This window comes from Vulpes lagopus, chromosome 11, assembly GCF_018345385.1.
Source record: "Vulpes lagopus strain Blue_001 chromosome 11, ASM1834538v1, whole genome shotgun sequence".
NCBI lineage: Eukaryota > Metazoa > Chordata > Mammalia > Carnivora > Canidae > Vulpes > Vulpes lagopus.
Genome location: NC_054834.1, coordinates 60,148,231 through 60,166,266, shown reverse-complemented (window position 1 = coordinate 60,166,266; position 18,036 = coordinate 60,148,231). Strand labels below are relative to the sequence as shown.

Genomic DNA, 18,036 nt, shown 5'->3' with positions numbered 1-18,036 from the left:
CAAGGGCATAAAAGAAAAGGAAAATTACAAATTCTCTTATTGATATAAATATAAAAAATCCTAAACGAAAATCAGCAAACTGAATACAATGGTATATAAAAAAGAACATGAGTAAACGGAGTTTAATCCAAGAATAGAAAGTTGGCATAACACTTTTTTAAGGAGGGAAGGGGCAGAGGGAGAGGGAGAGAGAGAATCCCAAGTGGGCTCCATGCCCAGTGTGAAGCCCAAAGCCAGGCTCAGTCTCACAACCCTGATATCATGACCTGAGCCAAAATCAAGTCAGACACTTAACCAACTGAGCCAACGAGGCACCACAGCATAACATAACATTTTAAAATCAAATGGTGCACATTCATAGAATAAAAAAAAAAAAAAGAAAGAAAATCATGTGACCACCCGTATTGGTGCAGTAAAAGCTTCTGATAACATTTAACACTTCTTTTGATAAACCTAGGAACAGAAGGCAACTTCTTTTAACCTGTAAGAATTATCTACAATAACAAACAACAATAACAAAATCTTAGAACCCACATCATATTAATGGTAAACTAATGACATGACAATTCACTAAAAAAGATATAAAAGCTGGAAAGGAAGAAGTTAAAAGGTCATCATTAACAAACTGAATTTTTCTATATAGAAAATAATAAATATATGCATTAGCAGGGTGTCTTGATACTGTATCAGTATGAAAAAAAATCACTGAATATCTACGAACTAGCAAAAACCAACTAGAAGGGGCACCTGGGTGGCTCAGTGATTAAGTGTCTGCCTTTGGCTCAGGTCGTGATCCCAGGGTCCTGGGACTGAATCCCGCATCAGGCTCCCCATGCGGAGCCTGCTTCTCCCTCTGCCTATGTCTCTGCCCCTCTCATGAATCAATCAATAAAATCTTAAAAAAAAAAACAACTAGAAAACAAAATTTTAAAATACCATATTTGACTTACTAAAAAAAAGATAGTAAAATAAAATACCATATATAACAATACCAAATAGCATCAAATACATAAGAAAGGAAACAGGCATAAGACCTTTACAATGCTGAGAGAAAATGAAGACCTAAACAACAGAAAGATACACTATATTTATAGATTCAAACCATCTCCAATGTTATCAATTCTCCTTCAAATTGGTCTATACATTCAATACAATTCCAGTGGAGTGTTTTTTCCAGTAGAAAACATCATACTCATTGTAAGATATAGATAGATAGATAGATAGATAGATAGATAGATAGATAGATAGATGATAGATAGATAGATAGAAATACTAAAGACAAATTGGCCAAGGTAAACATTAAAAACAACAAAACTGGAGAAGCTTATTTCAAATATCAAGTATCACGATAAGTTTACAGTAAGAGAGTATTATATGTGGCAAATCTAGACAAAGAGACCAAGGGAATCAAGAAACAGAGCTACACTTAGAAGGTTTTCTGATTTATAACAAAAGGTTTAGTACAGGCTAGTGGGAAGAGGATGCTCTTTTTAATTATTGGTGCTAGGTCAATGATAGGCATACTGGGGGCAAAAAAACAAACCCTGACCTCGTAACCTCACCAAGTACAAAAATTAATTTGAGAGAGATTACACACAAACATATGAATAGTAAAGCAATAATACTTCTGGCAGAAAATGGAGATTATCTTCATTACTTTTGGGTAAGGCTAAAACACTAACTCTAAAAGATTGATCAATCGGATTTTGCTAAAATTAAGAACTTCCCTATAATGAAAATACAATTTTTAAAAAGGCAAAAAAGTAGGGAGATATCTATCTATATAGAAAGATGTGGTGATGTCTAGATATATGTCTGGAAAAGGAACATTCAGAATATACAGGGAATTCCCAACAAATCATTTAAAAAAAAACTAACAAAATTTAAGCAAAAAAACATGGAGATTTCACAAAAGAGGATATCCAATTGGCTGACACAAAAAATTCATCATCATTTTTTATCAGGGAATTGGAAATTATAAGAGATATTACCATAAAAGCATCACAGTGGCTAAAATTACAAAGACAATACAAAAAGCTGAAAAAGATATGGAGCAACATTAATCACTGCTGATGAAAGAATAAATTTACACAACAAACTTGGAAAACATTTGGGCAGTACCTAATATATACCCAATGATTCAGCAGTACTATTCCTGATCTATATGCCAGAGAAAGATATGCTTATATTCACTAAACAACACATACTGGAATATTCATAGCAGCTTTATTCATAATACCTCAAAACCATAAACAATCCAAATATTGACCATTAGGAGAATGAATAAATTTTGGTATACTCTTAAAACAAGACAATACACAGCAATTAAAAGGAAAAAATACCAATATATGCAACAGGAATAAATCTCGCAGATACAGTGAAAAAGACAAACACAAAAGATAATGATTCCATACATGTTATATGATTCCCTTTTTATTACTCACTTTTATGAAGGTCAAATATAAACAAAACTAATCAGTGCAGAAAAGTCAGAAAAGTTGCTAAATTTGTGGGGCAGGTATTTGAGCCCAAGTAGTAGTTACACAAGTATATTTTTATATGTAGAAATCCATCACATGGTAGGCACACATGCACTCATGTGCATGTGTATCTATCAATCAATCAATCAATCAATCAATCAAGGCCAGAGAGGATGGGATCAAACAAAAATAGATAAGACTGGCTTTTTATAGAAGTTGGGACAGTTTCCCCAACACAGCAAGAAGGAAAGCAAGATCGGTTCATATATTGATAGTTCTGTCAGTTTGATGGTAGAAAAATGACGGAGCTGTTGCTCCAAGTTTTTATATTCTCAGTCTCATGAGTTGAGGTTGTGCATGAGAAGAGATTGTGAACTCTCACCATAAAGCAGGCTGGTAAACTGAGAAGCAGTTATAGATGTATTAGTCCTGTTGCTACTATAAAAAAAAAACCTACTGTAAAGTTAGGCTTGAAACAACATAAATTTATTATCTAACATTTCAAACTATACTATAAAACTACAGTAATCAAAACAGTATGCTACTGACATAAAAATAGACACACAAATCAATGGAACAGAAATAAATCGACACTTACATGGTTAATTAATCTATGACAAAGGAGGCAAGAATATAAAATGGGGGAAAGACAGTCTCTTCCATTAATGGTGTTGGGAAAACTGGACAGCTACATGCAACAGAACAAAACTGGGCCATTTTATTTTTTATTTTTTTTTTATTTTTTAAATTTTTTTATTTATTCATGATAGTCACAGAGAGAGAGAGAGAGAGCGAGAGACAGAGACACAGGCGGAGGGAGAAGCAGGCTCCGTGCACCGGGAGCCCGACGTGGGATTCGATCCGGGTCTCCAGGATCGCGCCCTGGGCCAAAGGCAGACGCCAAACCGCTGCGCCACCCAGGGATCCCTGGGCCATTTTCTTATACCATACACAAAATTAAACTCAAAATGGATTAAAGATTTATGACCCAAAACCAAAACTCCTAAAAAGAGAACATAGGCAACAATACCTTGGATGTCAGTCTTAACGATATTTTCTGGATCTGTCTCCTCAGGAGGGAAACACAATTAAGGAAAACCATGAACAAAATGAAAAGGCAATGTATTAGTTGGAAGAAGATAATTTGCAAATGATATATCTGAAAAGGGATGAATTTCCAAAATATATAAAGAACTCATACAACTCAACACCAAAAAAATCCCATAAATAATCCAATTAGGGGGATCCCTGGGTGGCTCAGCAGTTTAGCACCTGCCTTCGGCCCAGGGTGTGATCCTGGAGTCCCGCAATCGAGTCCCATATCAGGCTACCTGCATGGAGCCTGCGTCTCCCTATGTCTGTGTCTCTGCCCCTCTCTCTCTCTTTCTTTCTCTGTGTCTCTCATGAATAAGTAAATAAAATCTTAAAAAAAAAAAAAAAAAAAAGAAAATAGGACTAAAAATGTAGACATTTTTCCAAAGAAGACATATAGATGGCCAACAAACATATGACAAGATGCTCAACATTACTAATCATCAGGGAAATGCAAATCAAAACGATGAGAAATTACCTGACACTAGTCAGAATGGCTATATCAAAAAGATAAGAAAGGACAAATGTTGGCCAGCAATCAGAGAAAAGGAAGCCCTTACACACTGCTAGTGGGAATGTAAACTGGTGCAGCAACTATGGAAAATAGTATGGAGGTTCCTCAAAAAATTAAGAGTAGAAATACCATACAACCCAGTAATTCCACTTCTGAATACAAAGGAAACAAAACAAAAATGCTAATTCAAAAAGATAGATGCATCCCTATGTTTACTGCAGCATTGACAATAGCCATTGTAAATATGCTTCCATATGGAAGCAAGCTAAGTGTCTATCGAAAGACAAATAGATAAAGATGTGGCATATATATGTGTGTATATACACACACAAACACACACAATGAAATAACACTCAGCCATAGGGGAAAAAATGAAATCTTGCCATTGCCATTATGACAACATGGATAGACCTAGAGAGTATTATGTTAAATGAAATAAGTTAGAAAAAGACAAATACCATATGATTTCATCTGTATATAGAAATTAAAAAACAAAAACAGAAATGGATTCATAAATACAGAGAATAAACTGGTGGTTGCCAGAGGGGATGGGGGTAGGAGAGATGGACAAACTAAATGAAGGGGACTAAGAGGCACAAACTTCTAGTTATAAAATAAGTAAGTCAAAAGGATGAAAGTATAGCATAGAGAATATAATTAATGATATTGTAATAACTTTGTATGGTGATACATGGCAACTATACTTACCACACTGACCATTTTGTAACGCATATAATTGTTGAGTCACTATGTTATACACCTGAAACTAATATAATATTATATGCCAACTATATAGGTCAATAATTCTTTTTTATTTTTTAAAATTTATTATCTTACAGTTTTTAGGTCAGAAATCCAATATGAGTCTCACTGAGCTAAAAATCAAGGTGTTGGTTGGGCTATGTTCCTTTTTGGGGCTCTAGGGGAGAATCCTTTCTATGCTTTTTCCAGTTTCTAAAACTGCACACATTCCTTAGCTTGTGGCCCCTTTCTTCCAACTTTGAAAGCCAGTAGCACTGCATCTCTGACTATTCTTCCACAGTCACATTTCCGTGACTCTCTTTCTTCTGTCACCTTCTTCCACTTTTACGGACCCTGGTGATTATTACACTGTACCCACCCAGAATATCTGTGATTATCTCCTCATTGAGGATCCTCAATTTAATTACATTTGCAAAGGAACTCTTGCCTTGTAAGATAATATATTCACAGGTTCTGAAGATTAAAGACATGGACAGCTTGGGTGGAATGGTGGTATTATTCTACCCACTACCTACCACACCAGGACACCAACACACCAAATCAGTAATTATCAAAGTGTTGTCCCCAGAGCAGCAGAATGGGCATCATCTGGCAACTTGTTTGAAATGCAAATTCTTGGGCCAAATTCAAGATTTATGTAATTAGAAAATTGTGGAGTGTTGCTCAGCAATCTGTTTTAAAAAGTCCTCTAGGTGATTCTGAAGCACAGTAATGTTTAAGCTCTCAGGATGGCCAATGGTCTTATCAAGCTTTGCATAGCCTTCCTTGATCATCTATCATTTACTGCTATGTGCCATTTTACTTACCTTATTCCATGTGTCCTATGAAAAAAGTTGGGAAACTCTGGCATAAATAATTCTTATGCTATCTAGGAAATAGAATTTGTTGATTTTTATTCTCTATCATATTTACATTTTTAAGGAACTGAGTGAGTCATTAATGTAAAGAACAAATTCCTTTAAAGAGGAGCCTATGTACTCTATCAATTAATAGAAAAGCTAAGAAAAAAGAAACGAAAACTTAGAAATTGTGACTATGTCACATAATAAAGGAAAAGAAGCAAAAAGTATTCTTCCCCAGAAACTTTTAAGATGCTCTGTTTATTTATTTTATTTTATTTTTATTTTTATTTTTTTTAAGATGCTCTGTTTAAAATACAGTAACACTCCATATAATGCTGGCATAAAGGCACAAGGTTGATACCTACTTTCAACAGTTATCTACATTATACATCAAAAGATTTCTTCCTATAATACAAAGTGAGAAAACACTATGTGGGATGTAGGTAATAATGGTTTCTTTCACTACACATAAAAAACTCTCAATACCAACTAATATAACAACAACAACAAATACTTAGTAATTATTGCCGTGTGCCAGGCACTGTTCTATTTACATATATTAACTCATTTAGTTCTTACAGTAATTCTTTGAGAACTTAAGTATCTCATTTTACAGATAAAAAACTGAGGTACAGAAAGGTTAAGAAACTATCCAAAAAAGCACAGCTCATAGGCAGCTGTGTGAGCCATAACTCAAAATAAGACAAGTGGGTTCCCGAGTCCATCACTATGCTATAGGCACAGGAAAGAGAGAAGTCAAACTCATGTGAAAGCCACCTAGAAAGATGAAGAAGCTAAAAAGAAACTAGAGATTCCTCTATCCTTAGAAGTTTCTAGGAGCAGGAGTACACTCTGAGATCCTGATTTAGATCTAATCATGGAGGTAGCCTTAGAGTGATTTCAGAATACCCAAAATCACCAAAAACAAAACAAAACAAAAAACAAACCCAAATAAACTTAAAAAACCTCAGCTGATTGTTCAGGTCTGGAATTCCTTTGAAAAGAGAAAGCATTGTTTCAGAAATATAGGGGAAGGAGTGCCAGGGTGTCTCAGTCAGTTAAGTGTTTGCCTTTGGGTCAAGATCTCAGAGTCCTAGGATTGAGACCCAAGTCTGGCTCCCTAATGCTTAGCAGGGAATCTGCTTCTCCCTCTCCCTGTGTGCGCTCTCTCTCTCAAAATTAAAATCTTTAAATAATAATGGGGGGAAAAAAAGTAAAGTATCAATGTTAATTGAGACTACTAATTTATAGAAATTCATTTTGAAGTATAAGCAGCCAAAGAACTGATTAAAATCATAACTTTCTTTGTTTTGATAAGAACAGTAAGTGAATTTATTAGTATTTAAAGAAATGTTCACATTCATAAAAAGGAAGGAAGAGAGAAGTAAATCTGAAGGAGAAAAAAATCCTGACATCATAGTTTCACTACATTTTCCCTCATTTGGACAAGAATGACATTCCTGAGACTTCCTGTGATTTCTCAAATTCAAGAATATCTACACAAAATACTTTTTCCCCATATAATTATTATATATAAAATAACTGAGAGATATATGTCCATTTCAGACCCCTTATAGAAGTGATGATGACATGAAGAAAACAATAGACTCATTAAGACATGGATGCTGAGTGGTGTACTAGGCTCAAGAGCTAAATAATTCACTCTCACACAGCAGCCTCTCCATCAAAGTAATTCAAATTCCTACCATTTCAAAATCACCTTCAGAGCTACTCATGAATTGTTCAAATCTATTATGTTAAATCTACTGTAAGACTTGTGCAGCGGGTATTTTTCTAGAACTACAAATTAAGAAATTCTGATCCCCATAATCTATGAAGATTTCATTTAAACCTATTTTTTAATGCATTTCCAGAGGAAATAATTGCCCTCACTTTAAGGTTTAAAGTATTCACTGCTTTAAAAATGACCGTACCATCAAAAAACCTGAGAACCTAATTCAAAATCTAAATTCCCAGGCTCCCATCATAGAGCTAATGAATGAGAATCTGTGGGACGTGGGAGCAAGGCTACAGAATCTAGTTTTAATAAGCTCCCAGGAAGGAAGCCCCATAAAGAACTCTGTGCTGTCATTCGAGACCACTGAGACACACTCAGCATTTTTAGAAATTTGACAAAATTCAACCACCCATTACTTTTAAACTGAATGCTAACGTTGGGAGAACTCTAAATTTCATCATCAGATAAACTTTATCATGCTAACATTTCAATGATTTTTTTTTTAAATCAAGTGTTATTTTCTGAAGTGTACTTTTTGTAAAATCAAAACTCATTTTATGTTTATAAACCATAAACAGTTAACACTTTTCATACAAAAACAGCTTTCATGGCAGCCCGGGTGGCTCAGCGGTTTAGCACCGCCTTCAGCCCAGGGCGTGATCCTGGAGACCCAGGATCGAGTCCCACGTTGGGCTCCCTGCATGGAGCCTGCTTCTCCCTCTGCCTGTGTCTCTGCCTCTCTCTCTCTCTCTCTCTCTCTGTGTGTGTGTCTCTCATGAATAAATAAATAAAATCTAAAAACAAACAAACAAAAAAACAGTTTTCAAAGAGTAAAACCATCTCATTCATCCACCAATAATCCTCCAATGACTCTATATGATCCATTGATTTCAGAACAATATACAAGTTGTATGTGCAATAGTTGAAGGGTATTCATTCAGATGAAAGAGTATCATTTAGCTTTATCACAGACTAGCTGTCACTGTGCCAGTATACAGTTCATCTATGACCCTTAAGAAAGACAGTCTTATTAGTTGTCAAAAAAACAAACCAAGAATTCCTGATTCCCATACTGCTTTTGTACATCTGACTTAACTCCTTTTTAAAAATTTCTTATTTCTCTGTCTATCTCCCTTTCTCTTATCTCTAAAATCACCTCCCTTCACCTTCTTGACGTCATTAGTCACTGTGCCAATAAATTTAGTATCTGTAGCTTTCAAAGATGAGTTACATTTCTCATAAGTTATCAATACAGTATTAAATTAATCTTCAATCTACCTGAAAATAATGTACATCATTGAGAAGACTTTATATGTTTATAGTAAATATAATTAAGATGAATTTGGGGTTTTTGAAAGGAATAACCATCTCTAATCAAATAATGCCTACGATGGAGAAGGAAAAAAACTAACTCTCAAGAGCCATTCAATAAACAGCTGAATAAAAAGCAGAAAAGTAAATATTGACTATGTTTAATAAAGCTTTGAGACAAATTGTTTTGAAAGTTACTTTTAGGAAATAATTATAAAATCCTATTAACTACCACAAAAAGTTACCCTGAGACAATACACTACCTGGCAAAATAATCTGAAATTACACATAAACCAAAAATTTTATATTTAAAATACAAGTGATTATATTATAAAGATAAAAGGAATTTAGTCCACTTATTTCATGGATAGATCTATTCATTGTGACAGAATTTTAAATGAACACAATTCCAAATACTAAAAATATAAATTAAAAAAAGTAAAAATATAAATAGAAGGCTAAAGAAATCTTTACAAACTAACATAATACAGTTCAGTAAACATACTGTTAAGCTTTCTCACCCATTCATTTAAAATGTGACAACAAATGAAGAAACACATTTTGGAATATAATAGCTTGGAACCAGTTAAAACAAAATCCATTAATAATGACAAGTTTGCTAGGTAGGTTTGACCAAAGATCTCTACATAAATTTCTTATATTTATTGTTTTTTCTGATAAACATCTCCTATAAAGAAGAATAAAATGTACTATACATAAACAGAGGCTACAAGTAAATCAATGCATTGTGTATAATGGATGATCATATTTTAATAATTCTTATAATTGCAAAAATTATTTTATTCACCTATAGTTAAAGTTTAAAGTTTAAAAACATTAAGATTAAGGTTTTATAATCTATTTTTCAAATATAAAGCTACTAAACCAACAAGATAAAAATCAAGTTCTATGAATAAATATTTTAAAAGTAAGTACTCTAGGATCATAACACTGACAACACTAATTATCTTTTCTAGTCTTGGCAGTTATGTTGCATACTGTTTGGGTGACTGATGGGATAATTTCACTTCATTTTCTTTCAGTTTATTCTGGACCATGTAGGAGAAGAATATAAAAATAATTAACACCTCTAAACAAAGTACTTGATAAAGTTTTTAGTCGAAATAAAATGCTTAAAAAAAGCCTTAATTAACTAATACATGATTCTAGAGCAATTAACAACTAAACCTTTACTTGCTGAAGGAAAACTTTCACTAAGAATTTCTGATTTTAAAAAATATCAATTCGGTATTAATATTAACTATTTTAGGATTTTATCTATCAAGACCATACACTTACAGAAAAAGCTCTTTTCATCAGTTTGAGCTAACGTTACATTAATTATCAAAAATATAAATGTCTATATATTTTTATATCATTAAAGATTTTACTCACTAAAAAACATTTAATCAGCAACAATCACAGCAGTCAGAAACAGATAAAATGTATGACAAAACAAGTTATTTCAGTTCCTTACACTTACAGATATTTTGATTAATTTATTGATAATGACCTTATATCTAAAAGAAAAAGTATTTAAATAATATTTAATCTCAAAAATAATACTTTATAAATAGTAAATACATTGTCATTTAACTGGAAAAAGCATAAAAGACATTAATAACCAACTTATTTGAATATTTTAATAAATTTTAAGTCTTAGCATATAGTTTATGTATGTCTTACATAATTTATAAGTCATATAGATTATAATTAGGCTAAATATTAAAAATAATTAATAAAAAGCATATTCTGTGCCTTGATCACCTGATTTTTTTTTGTTGTTGTTTATAAAATTAATCACAGTTAGCGGGGTAGAAATCGCTTTGAGCTTCATGAATGACATCCAAGAGATGGGAAAGGATTAGTTCTCAGTTGCTGCCAGTTATAGCGCCAGGTGGCTTTTTCTGCAGTGAAGGTGTTACCGATAATCCCATTACACTGGTACTAAATCTTGCAGACATCAAAATTATCACCAAGGTTCCTTTTCATCCCATCCTTTCCAAATGACTGGAAGTCGCTTCACCTGAAAGAAGTCAAATCCACATGCAGCTGCTGTTTTAGAAGGCAGCAAACTCCCTGAGAATGCCAGTCGTGATTCAATTTTGCTGTGCTGGTGGCCCCCTATTCCCTGTCCAATAATACATCTGTTAAAAAATCCTACAGCTACAAATCAAGTTTAATCCTACCAGGGACCTCATGTTGGTCTTGTCTTCCAAAAAGGCAGCAGGTTCTGCTGTCTATCTCTGCTAGCGTCTGGGGAATACCCTTTAAATCCCAGCTCTACTTAGAAGAATAAGCTAAGGATCACAAAACATGACCTCAAAAACCCTGATATGACTATATTCTGACCCAGAGGCATTCATTCTAGGTGAAGATTAGAACTTTGCATAATAAGATTACACAGCAAGTGAATGATATCAAGGGACTATCCATATGCAGCCGCCTGGTTTTCTATAGACAGCCTGTGCTCTGCAATATGCAGTGCAGACGAAAAAGAGCTTGGTCTTTCTAGCTGAAATAAAATAGATTCACATAAATTAGTTGGCCATTTCCAGATTCCTAAATCCCCTATTACATCTTTTATTGACAGCTCCTGTGAGGATAGCACAAATGTTATTCCTTTTTATTCTGTGGTTCTATAACAATCATGCTCTGTAATTGAAATGTACATAGATTATGGCTCGAAATTAACATCTTGTTTGCTGTAATCTTGGATTACAATTGACTGTGTACATAATAAAATTAGGAAATCAATGGATGGATTTATCATCTCCAAGAAACTAGAGGTATTGTTTAAAGAATAGTTTAACATTTTGTGTCAATACTTAAAACGCAGAAGTCACAGAGTAGTCAATAAAAATTTAAGTGAGTAAAAGAATACAACAGGCATTATGCAATATCTACATAAAAGTTAGATTACATAAAAATTAGTTCATTTCCCTCAAAATCCTAAAGTGTTAAAATTTTCAAAATGTGAAAAACTCAGAGATCTCATAACATAACGATTTTCTCTTGAAACCATACTTGAGCAAGGTTAATTACACATAAGTGGGTGCAGTAGCAGTATTTTATACACATCATCTTGATCATTTTATACTTTGAAATATTTGAATCAATTCAATTGTAATTCAAGGTTTTATAGTTCTTTAACTACATCTTTTTAAAGTATTTAGTGAAGTTCCCTCTATTTATATTTGAATATATACAGAACATTTAAAATGTATGGAGTCCTAGAGAACTTTATGTTCAGTTTTTTCCTGTCAAGAAGTTTAAAGCTAAATGAACTCTAAGAAAACTTATATGAAAAGAGATACAATCACACAAACACCAATGCAAAAAATTCTAACAATGAGAAGAGGAGTTCTCAACTTTAGCTAAAAAAAAAAAAAAAAAAAAGCATTAAGACATGCATTCAATGGGATTCTTATAAAACTAAGATCCCTGGTATGCTTGAAATATATTTGACAACTTTGATTTGCCCACAACTGTTGAGGAGCATACTACATCCATTATATTAACCATTATCATCACAATATATTTAGGCATATCTATTACAATATCTAAGTAGTCAGGAGTCAGAGGACATAATTATGATTTTGTGTGTTAATCAGGCAGATATATACCATTAGTATCAGTCACAGAGCTATAGAAAACACTGTGTGTAATTTCAATGACAGCCCATGAATATTCTTTGGTCATCCTAAATAGGATATTACTAGAAAAGTAATGAGGAATGCAAAAAATATTTTGTTATGATATTTATATGCAGTACTTTAGAGCTACACTGTTCAATAAGGTAGCCATTAGCTACATATGGATACTGAGCACTGGAAATGTGACTAGTCCAAACTGAGATACATTTTAAGTATAAAATATACACTGGACTTTGAGGACATAAAAACAAAAAATAATAAAATATTTTATATTGATTACATGATGAAAAGATGATATTTCAGATATAATGGATTAAATAAAATACATAAATGGCTTGCATTATATATCAATTGAACAGCATTGCGTTAGCAGATCATAAATTTTCAATAATCCCTAAATTGTGAAATTGCATAACTAAAAAAAAATACTAAAGCAGAGGGTTATCATGGAAGAACAAACATTCCAATGCCAAATCTGATACATAAGCTTAGAAAAGAACAAAATGCTTTCATTTCCACCTGTATTTCATATCTCTACCTTAAGAGTAATGGGGGATAAGGGACCAACCAAGCTGCTGATCATTATGTACCAGAAAACAATATTTTATAGTTACAAAAATGCTTTAGTCTCGTAAGCATAGAATTTTACAAAAAAACATCTTGGGCAACTTCACTAAAGACTAGTTAGGTCTATATGTCACCACTAATTGAATCCAATAGACAGCAACTTCAAAAAACATTTCTAGATCAGAAAAGGCCATGATTTTTTTCTAAGGTGCTATATAATTATTTATATTCAAATTTTAAAAATACAAGTAATAACTGTACAGATTTGAAGCATTTAATGTGTTTCAGTATTTTAGCAAAATAAAAAAGGTCAATTTCATAATTATTAGAAATTCACTTTTCCATTATTCTTTTCATTATATCCATCATTGTAGGTTAAAAATTTCATTAATAAAAAGGGTTTAACAGAAAGAAAACTATAAATAGTTAAAATATAAAACATATACCTAATTTAGTTCAAGAAAGTTAATGCCAGATTTAGTATGACTAGACAATTGATGTCATGCAATTAAAATACAAAGTCTATCTTTGTCACACACTGGAATATTATTTCAATATAAACAATAGTATATAGGTATTAACTCATTGAAAAGTTGCTTTTCATAATTATTCCTTTATAATATTTATCTAAAATACTAAGACTAATGGTGAATTATGAGTATCAATAAATAAGATGGATAAAAATCTAAATCAGTTCTTTATGATCTAGCCATGTTTCTTTTTCCTAGCCTTTTAAAATTATGTAAGTTCTTTCCTTTTCTGGTAACAACTATCATCACACACATAGATACAGAGACACACATAAAAACAAAATAATAACAATAAAAAAACTTTCTAAGCATCACTATATGAGTGTAATGATATTCAGTCTAAGTTAATCCCCAGACATCCAAATTCATGAATAAAAATTCATCAGTTTTAAATACACTGAGCCTATTAAGCAAGAACAAAAGCATATGCACAAAAGAGCTTTTAATATATTTCAAAGCCCACAAGAGCCGTGGTCTCATTAAAATTATAAATTACACAAACATGGAATGAAGATTCAAACTGCAGTGCAGCTAAGCAGATTACAGAAAACCCCGCGTTCCATATGATAACACACCATGGCCCTCCCAGATGGGGGCTTGGAACAAAAAGGCCATCACCACAGCTAGGGAAAACCTCCTTGTGATCTCTGGTTTCTGTTCAGCAGATGACAGCCAAATAATATGTTGATTATTCTGTTTGTGCTGCTAAGCTTGTAAGATGGAATAAAAGCGATATGATCTATTGTGAACCCAATGCTAATGTGTTGCTCCACTCATAAATAATATACTGAATTTATTCTGAAACTATCTTTTATCTGAATTTCAGTTTTTAAATGCATGAATTAAAATAAAAGCCAGGATAAAATAATATTTAATTTGATGCTTTAAACTAAGAAATGTAATGACAAGTGAAAAATATCTAAGTGCTTAGTTAAGAGTTAAGTACAATCGCCTTTCTTTCATTTCAGCACTGTGATCAGAGACAAAATATATTTTTAAATAGGCAATTACTCTCATTATGAAATATAAATCCAAAATTAATAAACAGGAAGTTTATAATATATATCGACAAGATAAAAATATACTAGAGCACATAGAGACACTTTTCTGCAATAATAGCACATAATCAGAACATACATCTAAAATATCTCTGAATAAAAGTATCACTGAAAGTCTTATGAATATTCATAACTTGTACACAAATAGATGCTAACAAAATATCCTACTTAAAATCAAAATGATTTTTTAAAAGTTTCTAAAAATAATTTTCAAATATAACATATTTCAGAACATCTTTTCCTTTTTACAGCTGTAGAGTATTTCATTGTATAGATATGCCATAGTTCATTTAACCACTACTCTACTGACAGACATCCACAAAAGAAATATGCAAACATATTAATCTAGAAATATGTATTACAATGTTTATAGTAGCATTATATGGAAAACCACCCAAATGTCCATTAACAGAATGGATAAAAAAAATAGTTGTGATACAGTCATACAAAGGACTGGAACAATGAAAATGAACCAACCAAAACAACATGCAACAATGCAGATGTATCTCAAGACATAATAGCAAATAAAGGAAACCAAACATAAAAAAATTCTATTGTATGATCCTATATATGTAACACAAAACACATACATCATATATTCTTTATCTGGGTGCTGGTTACATGGGTGTATTTGGCTTCTAGAAAATTCACTTAAGTCATCTACTTCTCCATATATATATAGCTTCCTTTAAAAAGGCAGTTTTACACACTAATACAGTATACAAACATACTCAAAAACCTTATAAGAAATTTAGAAACTGATGTATATAAAATCTAAAAGGTGAAAACTAAGCATTCTTAAACTACTTATTTGAATAATCAAATTTTCAACTCAATAGCTGAGACAAATTCCTGGACTCTTTTAAATGGAAAAGGAAAAGCCACTCACCCTATTATCTTCCCCAACCCCCAACCTCTAATACCATATTTTCAAAGGTATCTAGCCTTTTTGTCAGGAGTTACTGCTGCTGCTGCTTTTAAAATAATGGAGCTAAAACAATCTCAGGACTGAACATTTGCCCTTATATGAGAAAATAAAGTAACACAGAAGACAAAGCAGGATAAAGAATACATATGTTTACTGTTTCCCCCCGCCTTCAAATTTCATAAACTTTTGTTAATTATGAATGCTTATTACCTAATTTAAGCAATCTCTTGAAAAATCTTGTTTTACTTTTTAATGAAGTTAAAGAAAATATAATTAATTCTTTAATATTAGTATCATACAAATAAAGTGAAATTTCACAATAATATGATAAGCTAAACAATGTATCTCTTTACTTCCCACTTAAATATTTTCTCTTATTTCTATACTGGAATCAACACATAATCTACTAAACTGTTTTTCTCATATGGAAAAAATACTCTAAGAAATAAGCTAAAAGAGGTCATCTAAAAATTATAGGATTCATTTTTCATTTCTATAACAAATATTTATTCAGCTTACTATCTAACGGGCTCTGGGGATAAAGGAGTTAAATTAGCTAATTTTGTGGCAAATATGACAGACTTACCCTTTTCCCTCTCATTTGATTAACAATTGAAACAAAACTATTTTTAATAAGTAACACATTAATATATTCAAAAATTAAAAACAGTCTACATGATATACAGTTAAAAGTTCCATCTACTTCATTTTCCCTATGCATCCACACAAGATTGAGATTTTGTATAACCTTTCAAATTTTATTTTTGCAAACATAAGCAAATATGAATATATATTTTTATTTCCTTCCCCTTTAAGCAATAAGTAGCTTACTAAACAATGAACTCTGCCCTTTTAAAGATTTTATTTTTAAGTAATTTCTACACCCAAAATGGGGCTCGAACTCAGCATCCTGAAATCAAAAGTAGCACACTCTACTGACTGAGCCAGCCAGACATCCCTGAACTTTGCTCTTTTAAAATAGCAATGTATGTTTCAAAACTTTCTAAATCTGCCTTCAGAAAATAGCCTCTCAGGCAACCCCAGTGGCTCAGCGGTTTAGCACTGCCCTCAGCCGTGAGTGTGATCCTGGAGGCCTGGGATCGAGTCCCACGTTGGGCTCTGTGCATGGAGCCCGCTTCTCCCTCTGCTTGTGCCTGTGCTTCTCTCTCTCTGTCTCTCATGATTAAATAAATAAAATCTTAAAAAAAGAAAGAAAGAAAGAAAGAAAATATCCTCTCTCTTTTCATAGCTGTAGAGTATTTCATTGTATAGATATGCCACAGTTCATTTAACCAGCACCTAATGATAAACATTAGGGGTGTTTCCAATCTTTGGCTACTGTAAAAATGCTATAGCAGAAATTCCTATATATATGTTGTTACATGAGTACACAAGCTTATCTTTAATAAATTTCTGGAATTAGTATAAAGACAAATGAGTAAATGCATTGGTCTTTTTCTAGAAATTGCCAATTTGTTGTTTTCTATGGGGGTTGTGTCATTTTACACTTCTACTACTGATACATTTCAATGTATCCTAGGAAAAGCTATTTCTCTCTTTGGGCCTCTAAGATATTTTATTCATAAGGCAATTCCCAAAGATGTTCTTATTGCAAAAAAAACAACATAAAACTGTTTGTTTTACCCCAATTGCACATGTAAAATCTGTTCACATACTAAGTTTAAAAACAAAGGATTTAAAAAAAATAAATAAAAAAAAATAAAAATAAAAATAAAAAAACAAAGGATTTTTCAAAAACCTCATTGACATAGGAAATTATAATGATGTACTGGGATAGCAACTATATCTATCCTTCCTCTGATCTAAAAACAAATATAGGGCAGCCTGGGTGGCTCAGCAGTTTAGTACTGCCTTCGGTCCAGGGTGTGATCCTGGAGTCCTGGGATCGAGTCCCATGTTGGGCTCCCTGAGTGGAGCCTGCTTCTCCCTCTGCCTGTGTCTCTGCCTCTCTCTCTTTCTCTTTCTCTGTGTCTTTCATGAATAATAAACTCTTTAAAAAAAATAAAAACAAATAAAAACAAATATACTCTCCTACCCTAGTATTTTTTTTAATTCACATTCAGTTTATAATTGCATAAGTAATCAAATGCATTTCACTTTGAAATGAATAGTTTTCCTGAAACCAAATCTGTGTTACTTCTAAATTGTCCTTGAAAAAGCTATCATTTCAAAGGTGGTTTAATTTTTATGACTGCCATTCTCAAATGGCTGTGTCACCTAATACACTTTTTTTTAATTTCAATGCCAATCCTACCAACTATTTTATAATTAGAAAACACCCACTTTTGTCAATTGGACTTTCCCATTTGAAGAAATCCTTAAGCAACTCCAGTTTTAATATCATTGTTTTGTAAGAAAATCTGTGCATGATAATAAGGATGCACTGGTATATGCGATCTATGCTGCATCTCAATTATTCAGAAATCAGCGGTCAGATAATCTCAGTCCTCTGAAACAAAGTGGTTAGCTTAGTTGATGAACCCACGGTCAATTTTTAAAAACTTCCACACCTTCTGTGACCTTAGTCAGTAGATGGC

At 32.5% G+C, this 18,036-nt stretch overlaps 1 protein-coding gene across 9 annotated transcripts in view; it reads right to left on the bottom strand.

Annotated features, from left to right (window-relative positions):
• Positions 1-18,036, bottom strand: part of IMMP1L (inner mitochondrial membrane peptidase subunit 1) — an 86,666-nt gene that overhangs the window by 39,216 nt on the left and 29,414 nt on the right. For 2 of the 9 annotated variants that reach the window (XM_041773477.1, XM_041773468.1), the window contains exon 3: positions 10,507-10,765. The exons of the other annotated variants lie outside the window; for them this stretch is intronic. In XM_041773477.1, coding sequence (XP_041629411.1) covers positions 10,507-10,585 — 79 coding nt within the window. In that variant the 5' untranslated portion in view covers positions 10,586-10,765. The remainder of the gene's footprint in view (positions 1-10,506; positions 10,766-18,036) is intronic. 9 annotated transcript variants of the gene reach the window in all.